General features: G+C 36.2%; 2 protein-coding genes across 9 annotated transcripts in view; one reads left to right on the top strand and one right to left on the bottom strand.

The window, feature by feature from the left end:
• The window catches only part of LOC113807842 (ATP-binding cassette sub-family B member 10, mitochondrial), a 17,452-nt gene extending 7,588 nt beyond the window's left edge, over positions 1–9,864 (top strand). For all 6 annotated transcript variants that reach the window (XM_027359144.2, XM_070124842.1, XM_070124837.1 and 3 more), the window contains 10 exons: positions 555–755; positions 1,182–1,384; positions 1,625–1,735; positions 2,093–2,263; positions 3,258–3,492; positions 4,616–4,735; positions 5,324–5,490; positions 6,037–6,296; positions 6,884–6,985; positions 7,187–9,864. In XM_027359144.2, the coding sequence (XP_027214945.2) occupies positions 555–755; positions 1,182–1,384; positions 1,625–1,735; positions 2,093–2,263; positions 3,258–3,492; positions 4,616–4,735; positions 5,324–5,490; positions 6,037–6,296; positions 6,884–6,985; positions 7,187–7,313 (1,697 nt within the window). In that variant the 3' untranslated portion in view covers positions 7,314–9,864. The remainder of the gene's footprint in view (positions 1–554; positions 756–1,181; positions 1,385–1,624; positions 1,736–2,092; positions 2,264–3,257; positions 3,493–4,615; positions 4,736–5,323; positions 5,491–6,036; positions 6,297–6,883; positions 6,986–7,186) is intronic.
• A 1,251-nt stretch (positions 9,865–11,115) lies between these two features.
• Naxd (NAD(P)HX dehydratase) overlaps positions 11,116–15,000 on the bottom strand; it is a 34,323-nt gene continuing 30,438 nt past the window's right edge. For all 3 annotated transcript variants that reach the window (XM_027359148.2, XM_070124861.1, XM_070124860.1), the window contains exon 2: positions 11,116–13,493. In XM_027359148.2, the coding sequence (XP_027214949.1) occupies positions 12,545–13,468 (924 nt within the window). In that variant the 5' untranslated portion in view covers positions 13,469–13,493 and the 3' untranslated portion in view covers positions 11,116–12,544. The remainder of the gene's footprint in view (positions 13,494–15,000) is intronic.

Genomic DNA, 15,000 nt, shown 5'->3' with positions numbered 1-15,000 from the left:
CAATTTTCATATGCCACATTTAATTTAAATTGTTAGCTAGTCTTTCCTTCATTTGTGTTACTTAGACATCACATGAAATGCTTGTTGTAATTGTGGTGGTATTTTACTACAAATCAGCTTATATATCCCTTTGTAAGTCTTGAAAAAATATCAATAAATATTCATCTTCGGACATTGCTTGCAGCCAGAACCCCTCTTTGGCAGAGTGTCTTAAGATGTTGCCTGTTGTGGTTAAATAAATATATGTAGCTGATGTGAATGGAAACATAAGTTTTTCCAGAGTTTAGTCATACGTGAATTAGGTTTTGAATATAGATAAAGAGAGAATATCAAATTGCAAGGGTGGTTTGCTACAACATGCCAGTATGCTTCTTGAGAAAGAGGTCTAGCCTTTTTTTTTCACATTATTACTCATATGTATCTTCATGATTTACAGATATGCTGAATTATATATTTTTAGATCTAAAGTTTAAAATTTGATACAGATTTTATGTAACAGATATGTGGAATTTATTGTTTTATGGAATTTATAGATCATATCCTCCCCATTACAGGTGCTATTGGTCTTCTGGCAATCTCAAGTACGATAACAATGTCAGTGCCCTTTGCGTTGGGCCATGTCATCGACATCATTTACACAGCTGACCCAGAAGCCATGAAACAGAATCTGGACAAGGTCTGCCTTGCCCTGACCGGGATATTCCTTCTGGGGGCATCAGCCAACTTTGGCCGTGTCTACCTCATGAACATAGCAGGTGAGGAGAGGGACTCTGGATCAAAGGAGACCCATTATCTTCCTTCTGGCAGGATTTGTGCACATATATGCATATACAGCATATATAGAGAGCGAGGGTGAGGGCTGTGTATATATATTGAGAGGGAGAGGGAGGGTGAGAGATACACAGATAGACACATATATATATGCATACAAGCATGCGTGCATTCTTTCTCTTCCTTTCTTTCATTTGTCGGGGGGAGGGACAAGTGTTGGAAGAACCAGTAGTCCATTTGCTGCTTGATGTGCAAATTACAGTTCAGTGAGTTTTCCTATTTATACTATTTTGAAGCCACCTGTATTGACAATCCATTCACAAATATAAGTTGTTCTTACAGCCAGTGCCTTACCCCTAACACATGCTTGCCCACCCATCAATATTCACCTATTTCCTCCCACCCTCCAGGCCAGCGCATAACCCGGACACTGCGCTCTTTAGTATTCGCTTCTGTGATGAAACAAGAAATTGGCTTCTTCGACACCAACAAGACTGGGGAGCTGATTAACCGCCTCTCAGCTGATACGTCCCTTGTTTCACAGTCAGTCACCATGAACATCTCTGATGGGCTGCGGTCAGTTGTCATGGCCATGGCAGGGGTGGGAATGATGGTAAGAGTATTACTATTGTTGTTTAGAATTAGTTTAAGTGCTTATGAGTTAACATATGGAAAATTGTTTGTCCTTGATTAGTGCTGAATCAACTCCATCAGTTACTCAGTGGTTTGATTTAGCAATATACTTTCTCTCTGAAATTATTCTCATTATAACATTTTGAGAATATAGAAATTTTGCATTGTTTGGAAAATTGCAGTGACTGTTTCACTATATATTTTTTTGTTCTTTTTACAGTTTTACATGTCTACCAAACTAGCCGTTGTTGGTCTGAGTATTGTACCACCTGTAGCTCTCCTTGCAATAGCATATGGTCGCTATGTGCGCAAAATTACACAGAGTGTCCAGGTTTGTTTTAGTCTTATGCTTGTTTTCTGGTTTGTTTTTGCCAATTTTATTTTTCTTCCTCTTTTTAAATTCTATTTCTCCCTCTTAAAAGGCTTCAACTCAGAAAATCATTGAGTAACTATGATCAGAAGGGCCCGTGGAAAGGGAGGGAAGTCCTATAAGAAATATAAGTTTTATTTGTTTCATAGCTCAGCGTGATTTGTATATTTACACAACGATATATGCAAAACTTTGATTGTATTTAATACCCTTATTTCCTTATATCTTTTTATACAACGGCTACAGTAATGGTATCTCTATATTTTTGTTTTACAGTAGAAAAATACTTACTTAACTTAACATACTCACTTTCTGCAGGACACGCTAGCTCAGGCAACTCAAGTGGCTGAAGAAAGAATTGGCAACGTCCGCACAGTCAGGTCCTTCGCACAAGAACTCAAGGAAATCCAAACGTACGACTCTAAGATCGATCATGTTCTCAAGCTCACATACAAGGAGTCATTGGCGAAAGGAATATTTTTCGGGATGGTAAGGAAGAAGTTTTGTGAAAGTTTAACGAGCTTAGCCTTATTGCTTCTATTTGTGATGATTTGATTTTTATTGTGATGCTACTAATTGTTCTTTTCATGATTATTCTGCTTTTTACGGTATTTGAGGCCCATAACACACATTCCTAGTTTACATAACATTTGTGAAGAGAACAAAAAGAACTGCAGTATACATTTTTATACATTTATTGAAACTTATTTTAGTGATTTTTCAAGGACTGATGTGTTTATAACAAATAAGCCCCAGCCAAACTAAAATCTACTTGTATGATATGTATTGAATATATTGAATTTAGTAGAGTTGCCAAACCTAGCAAATAACATACAGCTTTAGTGATTGTCTGGCATAACTATGACATATAGAATTTGCAGCAGAAATGAATGGCCTAATGAGCTCAAGGTCATGCACCTTCAGCCTTCTAGTATAGCATGACAAGGTTCAAAGTTTAGCAGTCAAAGATGTTAATAAAGCTTCGTAAATTTAGATAAAGGGTTGAACAAAGTTTTACTTGTCACTGTTCAGTACTCTAATTAATGTCATATATTTCTTGACACTCAAAAATTCTCTAGATTTTTTTATTTTATGTCTTTTCATGAAAGCCACAAGGATGGCCAGATTTCATAATTGCACAGTATTTGTATTAAGACAAATGATAAAGAAAATATATACCACTATCTTGTGTAGTTTTATTTTCTGTGGAAGGATGGTTGCTGAAATGTCCTAGTAGCTCTACGTGTTTGACATCAGTTAGCTGGATATGAATTATGTTATATTGCTGTACTGATAGGATTATATGTAACACGGGCTACATATTCATGTTCTTCTTGTGATAAAAAGAGCGTCATATAGGCTGACAAATACGGTAATGTATCTGTATTGTTTAGATGATTTCTTCGTTTTTCACTTCTTCACCTTTACCTCATTTATTACTCCTCTTTCTAACATCTTTCCAACCCCAACACCCAAACTCTAGACAGGGCTGAGTGGCAACATTATCATCCTGTCAGTCCTCTACTATGGAGGAGGTCTCGTGGCTGAGTCTGCCCTTAGTGTTGGGCAGCTGTCTTCCTTCCTCCTGTATGCGGCTTATGTGGGCATTGCATTAGGGGGGATTTCTTCCTTCTACTCAGAAATGAACCGCGGCATTGGGGCATCAACCAGGCTCTTCTCCCTGATGGACCGCGAACCAGCCATTCCAACAATGGGAGGTAGGTTGGAGATACAGGGGCCAGGGAGTGAGTGATATGTGGTTTTGTCTGTGACTGATAGTGCATTCTTTGAATTTTAAGGAAGAAGGTTTCTGTTTCTATTGCTATTAACCCGCTGGATCTGGATGACATGACCATCTCATCCTAAAAATTTGACAGAGATTAAGGTGAAAGGAATGACTTGCCATGAGTGCACAAAGCTCATGGAGGGTGATTTCTCCCAGTAAATGAGTATGGAATGTACCATCTGTGTGATATGATTAGAAGAGCGCAGGTTACATATAGAACATACTTAGGATTCTATTCCTACCTGCCATGACCAACAGGGCAGGGTGTATTACAAAAAAATTGATATTACAAAAATGAAAGCAAAATTACACAACTACAAAACATTAATTATTGTTATAGTTAGTGCACATAGTTATAGAATACCTAGAGAGATGACATGGTCTGTATAATGAAAAGTCCATTACCATCTTGATGCAGCATGTCAAATGACAAAAAGCAAAGAAGCAAAAAATGGTTTATGTAGACATTGCAAAGGGGAGGCAAGGAGTTTTGACACCATGCACACATTTGTGCAGACCAAACCTGGGAGATTTGCTTACCAAGTATGCCTAATGCCTGGATTTTGGGTCGCATGGGGGATTCAAGGCACTTGGATCAAACAGGTTAATAACATGGAGTTAAGGATGATAATATTGAAAATAATCAAAAACAATAATTTTGATGATAAATGTAATAGCAGTTATAGTGATTACAATGTTATTACCGGTAGTAACAGTAAAGAAAAATGATCAAAAACTTCTTAGTCAGGTAAGCCTAGTAGCTGACTACAATATGACTGGAGCCATCAATCTGTGTTTAAACAAAACCAGTAAAATAAAACTTAAGTGGACAGTGCATGTGGATTTTTTTGTTTTTCTTACCCAGTTTGCCCTTTTTGTATATATAAACTAAAAGCTATTAAGGTGGGAAAGTAAATTTTATTTTGAAGTGAAAGGCTATAAGAAAAGAAGGAGTAAGTTATTAGGAAATTTTACAAGAACATCATTCAGATGATCAGTAAAAGAGATTCAAAAGTATTCAACATTGTTGATGATAAACATTTATTATTTTTCAGGTTTAACGCTCCCTGTGAATGAGGTGAAAGGAGAAATTCGCTTTAGCAATGTAAATTTTGCTTATCCATCGAGACCTGATGTTACACTATTTAAAGACCTTGACTTTTTTGTTCCTGCTGGTAAGAACTAAATGCTTTATTAGCATGTTAAAGTGAAGCTTTGCTACCATTATTATCTAATAAATGAAAATCCATTTACCTAAATTTCTGAAATTAAGACATATTTTAGCCTAATAACTATATTTCTGTACCTATGAATCTAGAAAGTCATTTAGATATACCATATTAAATATATTTATGTAAGGTATTGAACTTGAGAAACTATATTTCACATCCATGATTTATGAAACCTAAGAAAACTCATTTAAACATATTAAACATAGCTTTCTATACTATGCCAAACTTAGGAAAACACAAGCATGTCACAGTGTATATATATGCAAAATTGATAATCATAATCTAGAATATAGTGTTAAATACATCTACACACTGAATTTATGAATAGTGTTCATATCTACAAATGTACAAAAGGTATGAATAAGAACGTATTTGACTGATTTTGATTATATCTCTGTCAGAAATACATGTATTACTGATGAAGATATAATCAAAACAAGTCAAATATATCTCTTGCACTGTGAAGATATTAATTCTCATTTATACGATCATACCTTTTCTACGCTGAACCTAAACACACCTACCCTTTAGGCTCAGTCGTGGCTGTCGTTGGTGCAAGTGGCTCGGGAAAAAGTACCATTGGCTCTCTCCTTCTGCGACTCTACGACCCAATTGCTGGAGAGGTCACAGTGGATGGTGTGCCCATCACTCGGTTGGATCCAGCCTGGCTGCGCGCTCTCATTGGTTCCGTTAGTCAGGTAAAGTTTCTTTTTTTGGTGAGATAGGACATAGATTTAGGAGTTTTGGGTAGTTAGTACATACATACCTGCACATGTATTCATGCATATATATATATATATATATATATATATATATATATATATATATATATATATATATATATATATATATATATATATATATATATATATATATATATATGAAATACATGCATATGTACATGCATAGATACATGCATGCATACATACATACATACATATATATATACAAACATACTTAGAAACATACATACATGTATACATGTATACTTATGTATATTTGAATATATAAATAGATAGATAGATATGTATTTATGTATGTGCATGTGTATATCTTTTTTCTTGTTACTATGTTTGGTCAATCTAATATTTGGTAGAAAAAATATATCTAGTTAAAAATATGAATGTTTGTGTAATAAAGAAGTAAGATATTTATTCAAATAAGAATAATAAGAATCATAATGACTAGATATGCTAACCCCTTTAAATTTGCTCTTTCCTCAAACTTAAATCCCCACAACACAGGAACCCGTCCTCTTTTCTACCAGCATCCGTGAAAACCTCCTCTATGGTGCCCAGGATCCTAGCAGCATCACCGAGGAACAGCTGGTTAGTGCAGCGCAGGAGGCCAACGCCCTGAACTTCATTAATTCTTTCCCCGAGGGCTTTGATACCCTAGTGGGGGAGAGAGGAGTCATGCTCTCCGGCGGCCAGAAACAGAGGATTGCCATTGCCCGAGCTATCATCAGCAATCCTCGCATCTTGTTGCTGGACGAAGCTACCAGGTGGGGATGGACTGCCTTTCGTTTGTACTAAAGTTTTCATTAGTCTGGTCTTGCCATTTTCTTTACTTTTCTTGCATTTCCATTCTTCTTCCAGTCTTAAATTGTGCTATTTATGTATTTAATACCAACAGAAAGTCACCCCTCTGTGCAAAAATGAGGTTCTCCGAGGTATTTTGCCTATTGAAAATTAATGAAATCTGATAGGGAGTGCACTGTCGATACAAACTTGAATGCAATATTTTAAAAACACTTACATTGGTAATGATGAATAACTCAGATGATAATTTTCTTAAAATATTTTAGCGACTTTGCCCCTCCCAGAAAGGTGCCCCATATATATATATGTGTGTGTGTGTGTGTGTGTGTGAGTGTTTTTGTGCCTGCATGTGTGTGTGGGTGTGGGTGTGTGATTAGACTTTAAAGCAGTACAGTATGCAAAACAAGACAATAGAAAAAAAAAAAATTATTGTAGTAATAAAATAGTAGGCATTTTTTCTCTCTCTCTCTCTTTCTTTCTTTCATTCTTTCATTCGTTCTAATGTCAGTTATTTTGCAAGATACAGTAAAAAGAAACTTTCTCCCTTCAGTGCCCTTGATGCTGAAAGTGAAAGTTTAGTCCAGGAAGCCCTGGAGAGACTTATGGAAGGGCGAACAGTGATCACCATTGCACACAGGCTTTCAACTATTAGGTATGTATAGAAGTTGTGAGAGATACATTTCTAATGTACCTGGATTTTAAAATACATGCTTAAAACACTCCTTTAAATTAGATTCCTTCCCTAGTACTATCTCAGTACGTGAGGGGTTGTAGTCAGTGGCTTCAGTCATCATTTCATGTGCTAAATTATATATTCTAATTTCATGTAATAAATCACACTTTCCCTTTATAGGAATGCAGACCAAATTGCCGTTCTCCAAGATGGAACCATTGCAGAGCTCGGTTCCTATAAAGACTTAATGGCACAACCCAATGGCATCTTCCGCAAGTTGGTTGAGAGGCAGACCATCACAAGCTAGGAAAAGGCACTTGGGTAAACACTAAGTAGTGAACTGTGAGCATGTGCTGTACTTTAACGTACCTGCAAGAGTCTTTTATTAAGGATATTAGCATTGTTGGATAGAGTTCATTTCCTATTTGGCAATAAATATCTCTAGTATTATTTTCAATAAACAGCGCCCTGTTTATTGTACATTTACCTCTCAAGCTATCTGTAAATATAGATAATAATTTATTTGATGAATAAATTGCAAGGCTTAAATCCCCTCCTATATTTAGTTTCCTTGCAAATGTGTGAATGAGATTTATACACATCTTTTGTTATTGTATTTTTTTTCTCAGGCCTCATCCAGAATTGTAGAATGAGGAGTTACAGAGTTTTTTTTTTATACTGAAAGATAAAGTTTGTGCAATTTGCTTTAGTTCTGAGGCATTTATAAAAGTTGAATAAAAAACCAAAAACAAATGAGAACTCAAGGCTGATGGCAAATTTGACCAGAAATATGAATAGCCAGGTCATGAATATCATATAAAATAACTAAGAAAGACTATGTGGCTGTCTACTTACGACCAAAGTACTATAGTATAATCTGCTGTGCACAAAGAAAGATTGAATATTGAATGATAAAACAGAAAATTGAACAATTTCTTGGTTCTTTATCTTTATATTAGTCATAGATATATAAGTATACCAAACTTTATTCAATCTGAACCAGAAAACTGCGAAGGAAAAAGAAATATGAAGCCTGTCAGTTTTTCTCACGATAGGGAATATGTGCCTTTCATGGTTGTTGGGAATATATAGGTTTATTGTACCAAATAGAAGTAAGTGATGATAATGATAAAATTATTATTGTTATTATCATTATTATTATTATTTTTTAAATTAATGAACAAGTATAATCAAAGGATTCATGATGAAATACAGATGTACCATCATTGTTCTAAGTATTTTTTTTATTTTATTTACATAAGTAAGTGATGTTAATGATAAAAAATTAATATCTCAAAACATTTTTTTAATTATTAATGAACAAGTATAATCACAGGATTCATGATGAAATACAGATGTACCATCATGGTTCTAAGTATTTTTTTAAAATGTTTTTTAGGTGTTCTGTAATGAATACTTTGCATAAGAATAAGAATATCATGTTTGATTGTGTGAGAATGTATGATTACATGTGAATGTGTTTGTTGATGTGTCTGAATTCACGTTTCATATTCAATATATCCATATGCATGTATATATGATAAATATAAATGTATGTATGTGGGCATTTACCCCATGTTGTAATTTTTAAATTGTCCTTTATATCAACATTGAACAATAAGAAGGTAGCTACTTTTTGTGTAAAATTATAAGTGCAATGCAAATTCTGAATTATTTATATACTGTTGACCAACTATTTTGAAGTATGTGTAGTAATTCTAGCTTCCATGTTTTCTTTGTTTTTATTGCTTTTCTATGTGTTTATTTTTATTTGTCAATTATCCTGATAGAACAATTTATGGAGGTTAGAACTTTCTTGTGATATAGCTTCTGTAATTTTTTATTCAGCATCTGTTTATCTTCATATGTAACAGTGTGGCAAAAAATTTGGTTTACCATTAGCACCTTTCCTTTTTTTTATTGCACTTTTGATATCTGGTGCACATGAAAAGGATGAAAGATCTGATTAAATGAAGGAGTGTTACAAGTATTGGAGAAATTGAGCAAGTGGAAAATCATGGGTAATGAAAAATAGCCACAGTATGAAAATGAAATTATAATTATCCTTTTTTTTCCATTATATTTCACTGATTGTTTTTCACTGACTTACTTCAAATTACAGAAAAGGTTTATCTACTTTCTTTTTTTATGGATAAACTAAGTAATTTGAGTGAACTTTTGTGAGTAATGAATACAGCAAATATTATTAAACTTGAGTGCTACATTATTGTACTGACATTTTATGGTATAGAGTCTTCATATAAAATCTTCAATGTACACAAGTCATTTAGATTATTATTTTCTTATTTTTTCAATCAATTGTCTCATTTAGGATCCAATTTGACGATTTGAAGCTTATGTTATTTTTTTCCCTTTGCCGATAATCTATGTTGTAGAAATTGTATTAGTGAAATGAGTTAAGCTGGTGACAATGCTTTTAGTTTCAAAGTAGAAAGAACCAAAACTTCTTGTGTATCTTCCATAAGCCAGTTTTATTTAGAGGTATTTGTAAAAGCTGTATTTAGCTTCTACTTTCATGTCTAAAGTTAATTCTCAACCTGCATTTACTATCAAAACAGAATGCTTAATAGAACTTTGTTTTTGTAGTTGGTGATGGGGATAGAGCTAAACGAAACACAATTTGTCTTTCTCTACTTTTTTATTTCATTAATTTATTTGTTATTGTTTGCCGTTAAATTGCTAGATTAAATTATTTTCATTTTTCATATAGCACGATGCTCATCAGGAGTTATAATGTATAAACATGTATTAAAGATGTAGAATTGTTTAGATTGTTTCATCAATATGTATATATATATATTTGGGAAAGTGATGATAATAAAAATATTGAGTGATAATCATGCTAATTTTAATGAATTTTCATCATATCCTCCAGCTTAAAAATTTATGCATTTATTTTTTTCTTAATTTTAACTCCAATACCTGTGGGGAAAATATGTTCACTGTAGTATTGTTCTGCGGAATGTTTCTGCACATAATTAGTTCTGCAAGTGCTTAGGAGTCAATTAGTAGACCTTGTGACCTCACATGATTTCATTTTTTTCTTGAGTTTGCAGGAAAAATTGTCTTTTTTTTCAAATGATATCAATATTGGTATTGTTACTTTTATTATAGACTTCATAATTACTATACTGTTCTTACCATTACTAACAGAAATATTAGATATCAGAAAATATTTTTGAAAATCAAGGAAAAGGGTAAACAGGAGAGACAGGTAGTACTTATAATTGAGTAATTGGTGACAGTACTTGTAGAACTATGTATGTGTAAAAACAAATATTAAATTAAACACACAGTGGACATACCATATACAGATATACCATCCCCAGTGGCATGGGGTTAAGATAATATATCATATTGCATTTTCACAGTGTGCTCTCACTTTGCATCTCTATAAAAGTAGATCATTCACATAACAAATTAATTTATTAACAGAGGACCTATCCTTTTTTGTAACAAATTCTGTTATACTGCTCTCTTTGTTTGCACCTGTGTGAAGGCATATGCTGTATCATTAACACAACTTTAGGTGCTGTCACACTAACACTTTTTCCGTCAATTTTTTGACAATTATATTTAACATAAATACAAACATTCTCGAATATAGCTCTTGATTTGACTTTGCTTGGCTGAAAAAAGTTGACGGAAAGGTTTTCAGATGGAAATGATCATTATCGTCTGACTGGAAAATAGACAATTTGCTCAAAAATGGACAAAATTTCAGAAAATTGCTAGTGTGACAGCACTTTTAGAAATGTAGCATAAACTACCTCAGCTGTTATGGATCTTTTGATTCATTCCTTTATTCATAACCTTATGTAATATTGAAGATGTATCATTTGTCTTCAGTGTTAATATTTTGGTGGTAAAAATAGTTTCTTCTTTGCTTATTAGATAATGTACTTATAAATGAATATAATTTCCCCTTCTGTCTTTTCCTTTCTTTTTATTTGCTGTCTTTCCTCTCCTACAATTTCTTTCCATCCTTCCTTTCTGTTTTCTCATGTTTACTCTCAGTTTTGTCTTTTTATTTCTTTTCTTTCTTTCTTCTTTTTTAAATATATGGTGGAGAACAGAAAGGTACTACATTATTACAAAGGATTTTATTTATATTCACAGATGAACATGAATGCAACAGCATTTCTGTGCCCAGACATAAAGTATCCGTGTTTAACCCCAGTTTACAAAGACATCCTAGGGAATAAAAATAAATCAAAGGCATTCCTCATCCCAAAATTCTTTCATATTTTAACTTAACAGAAAATGATCTCAATTTATGACACCTCTAGAACTCCTTTATTTAGTGAAAGAGAGAAAAAAAGGAAAGGTGATCATGTATCCCTAACTAAATTATATTTCTTAGTCATGCACATCCGCAAACCTCAAAAACAAAACCAACTGTAGAATAAAAGGCATCTGGATAACTGTATTACATGAAAGAAATTGATAATTGATACCATTAATATACATTTTTTGTGTAAAACTTTGATTCATGAGAGAAAAGAAGAGTCACTCTAGCAGCTATACAATACAAGAAAATTTCTGCACGAGAGAGAATTTTTATCAGGATAGTTCATATGGGAAATGCAACTTTCTCGGTGTGTATGTGTAATTGCTCACCATGAAAGACATGACCATACAATGAGTAGTTATATCTGTTTTGAGTATTTGTGTTCACTTGAAGAAATGTTACTTTGTGGAACGTAGCTATCTAATTTGCACTGCTGCTACTTTACAATTTCTAGATAATCGTATATGCCCAACACAAAGAGGAATGAAGACTAATGAATCATAGACAAAATGCCCTATAAGACAATTTAACATTAGAACCATGAAATATAACACAATGCTCTATAAAACAATTTGACATCGTAATGAAAGAATATCCAATTTCATAATGCATGTAAGCAAGTGATTTTACAGTAAAACAATACTAAAACAATACTACCGTACCCTATCTTAACACCTAGAGACTGCCATCAGCCTGTTTACGAAAAAAATCACTAACCGGAGAGTGAGATATAACTTACGAAAAAAACTTCCGTAAAACGTAAACGAGGGTCAAAGGTTCAACTGGGTGACACGAATTTCAAACAAGGTCAATGGGAAGGGAGTCTTTTAGCTACGGTATGACTGAGGGGCTGGGTCTACCAACGGACAGCTACATCACAAGCAAAAAATCAAATATGACTACAGGGTGTGTGTGTGTGTGTGTGTGTGTGTGTGTGTGTGTGTGTGTGTGTGTGTGTGTGTGTGTGTGTGTGTGTGTGTGTGTGTGTGTGTGTGTGTGTGTGTGTGTGTGTGTGTGTGTGTGTGTGTGTGTGTGTGTGTGTGTGTGTGTGTGTGTGTGTGTGTGTGTGTCTGTACGCTTTCCATGACGAATAAAGGCGATAACAACAGATGGGAATGGTGGCAATACACATGTCAAACAACAATAAACGGTGAACTGGTGATAACAAGGCGGGAGCATTCACGCGGCGGGACGGACGAAGGGAGCTCGAGGCCCGCCGGGCCGCCCTACTTGGCCTTCTGCAGGAACAGCGACGAGAAGGCCTGGCTCACGCACACCAACATGTCTGTGGTGAGCGTGCCGCGTCCGCGCTGGCTGAAGGCAAGGGCGGCTGCTCTCCGGGTTAGCGCGCACGCCCCCCATGCCGCCACCACCGCCGGGGGGTACACGGGTTTCTCCGAGGTCGCCGCCGCCGTGCCGAAGGCCCAGTAGTGCAGCACGGCCGCGGCGCCGCTCAGCACGTCGCCCTGGCCGCCGCAGCGCCTCGGGGAGCCGGGGATGTCGCACGTGACCAGCGTGTCGCCGCTCGCGATCACGTCGATGTTCCCTTTGCAAGCGATGGTCACGCCGAGCTTCTTGGCCACCTGCTGGACGTGCTCGGGGGTCACTTGCTCCGCCTTCATCTCGCCCTTCATGATCGCTCTGTAGAGGCGCGCGAACTCGACCTTGTTGGGCGTGAGGATGGCGTTGGAGTAGCCCTGCAGCGTGTCGTAGTTCTCGTTGAGGTAGAAGAGCGCGTCGGCGTCGATGATGAGCAACAGCTGGCGGTCCTTGGCGGCCTCGATGACGTGGCCGAGCGTGGCGAAGGTCTGCGGCCGCCGCCCGAGGCCGGGCCCCAGCACGAGCGCGTGCAGCCGCGGCAGCCACTCCTCCATCTCGGTCATGGGGTCGTTGGCGTCCAGCAGCGGGTGCACGATCAGCTCCGGCGAGTACGACTTGAGCGGCACGGCGGCGTCGCGGTGGCAGAAGATGTGCGTCAGGTCGGCACCGATGCGGAGCGCCGTCATGGCTGCGAAGTACGGCGCGCCCGTGTACTCCAGCGAGCCGCCCATGATGCCGATCCGGCCGGCCTGGCCCTTGTGGGCGGCATAGGTGAGGGGCGGGACCACCCCAGACACCAAGCTAGACAACTGCGGCCCGTTGATTGACATCCTGCGGATCACCCGCCACGCGAACCTGCAACGAGGAAGGCCAAATGAAGTAAGGGATATTTGGGGGCCTTTGAAGCCTGTGGAAAGGACAAGTCTCGAAAAAATGATGTTTATTCATTCTTCCTTTACAATTACTTATGAAATTAATACAATATAATTCGCAATTTCGACAATCTAAATAAAAAAAAGCACGAATAAATAAAAAAATAAAAAAATATCGGCACAAGTAAACAAAAGTTCTGTCAACTTGAAAACTTCAACAACAGCACTCTCAATGAAAGTTTTGTAGCCTCGTCCCTTACGGCTAACAACACAACTGACCAAGCGAAGACAATTATTTCCGATCCATCTAATAAGATAACCCAATAACTTCTTAACAACCTCGTCAATTCACGGACACCGGCTCTTAGAAAGTAATCCAACAAATGGTTTTCAATTCGCAGGAGTTGAGAGCGAATCTGAACACGAGAAGAGGCAAGCGTCAACATGTTCCACACACGTCCTGGACCCGCTCCTGGTAAAACTGATGTAGTTTTGTAAAAAAAATAATAATAATGATTTATAGATAGATAGGTAGATACATACATACATACATACATACATAGATTGATAGATGAATGAATGAATAAACACATAAATGAATAAATAGATGGATGGATGGATGGATGGATGGGTGAATGAATGAATGAATGAATGGATGGATGAATGAATGAATAGATAGATAAATAGATGGATAAATAAATAAAATAGAAAAATAAAATGAATAAATAAAATAGAAAAACAAAATAAATAAATAAAATAAAATAAAGATACATAAGCAAACTAAATTAAATAATAAATAAAATAAATAAATTGATATCAAAGCTACTTCTACTATTACAACAACAACAGCAACATAAACAATTATAATAATCCCGTTAATCGCCTCGAATCAAAGTTTTAAAAATATATATTACAAAAGATCAGCTGTTTTCAAGTTATTTCCGCGTTGGGATTCCCAAGTCAACCCGATGTCCCCTCTACAACACCTACAACCTACAACTCACTCTATCTTTTCTCCTCCTTCTAATGTTAATGTTAATCTCTTTTCCTCCTTCTAATGTTAATGTTAATCTCTTTTCCTCCTTCTAATGTTAATGTTCATCTCTTCTCCTTCCAATTTTAATGTTTAATGTTTGAAAGAAAAATAAATGTGCTAGACATCAAAGGTCAGGTAGCATTCTTCCTTCTAAGAGAGAGAAAAAAGGATTGTGTCTCTCTATGCCTCCTTATCTCCCTCTGTTTCTTCCTTAGTGAGTTCACCTGGGGAGTTGTTGGTGTGGAAATAATATCATAGTATACCATTACATATGCCACTGATTTTTCTCGTTTTCTTTGCGAATACACGTGAGAATTCGCTGTTGTTGGGTCACGTTCCCCAAAGTTGTTTTTAGGTGTTATAATGGTCCATATGACGAGCACTGAATAATACCCTAAGAAAAAAAAAACCGAATTGGCATTTACAAAAAAACGAGTTGAATTGCATTATTCTT

Source organism: Penaeus vannamei, chromosome 1 (assembly GCF_042767895.1).
Source record: "Penaeus vannamei isolate JL-2024 chromosome 1, ASM4276789v1, whole genome shotgun sequence".
In the NCBI taxonomy this organism is placed as follows: Eukaryota; Metazoa; Arthropoda; class Malacostraca; order Decapoda; family Penaeidae; genus Penaeus; species Penaeus vannamei.
This window is presented reverse-complemented; position numbering and strand designations above follow the sequence as displayed.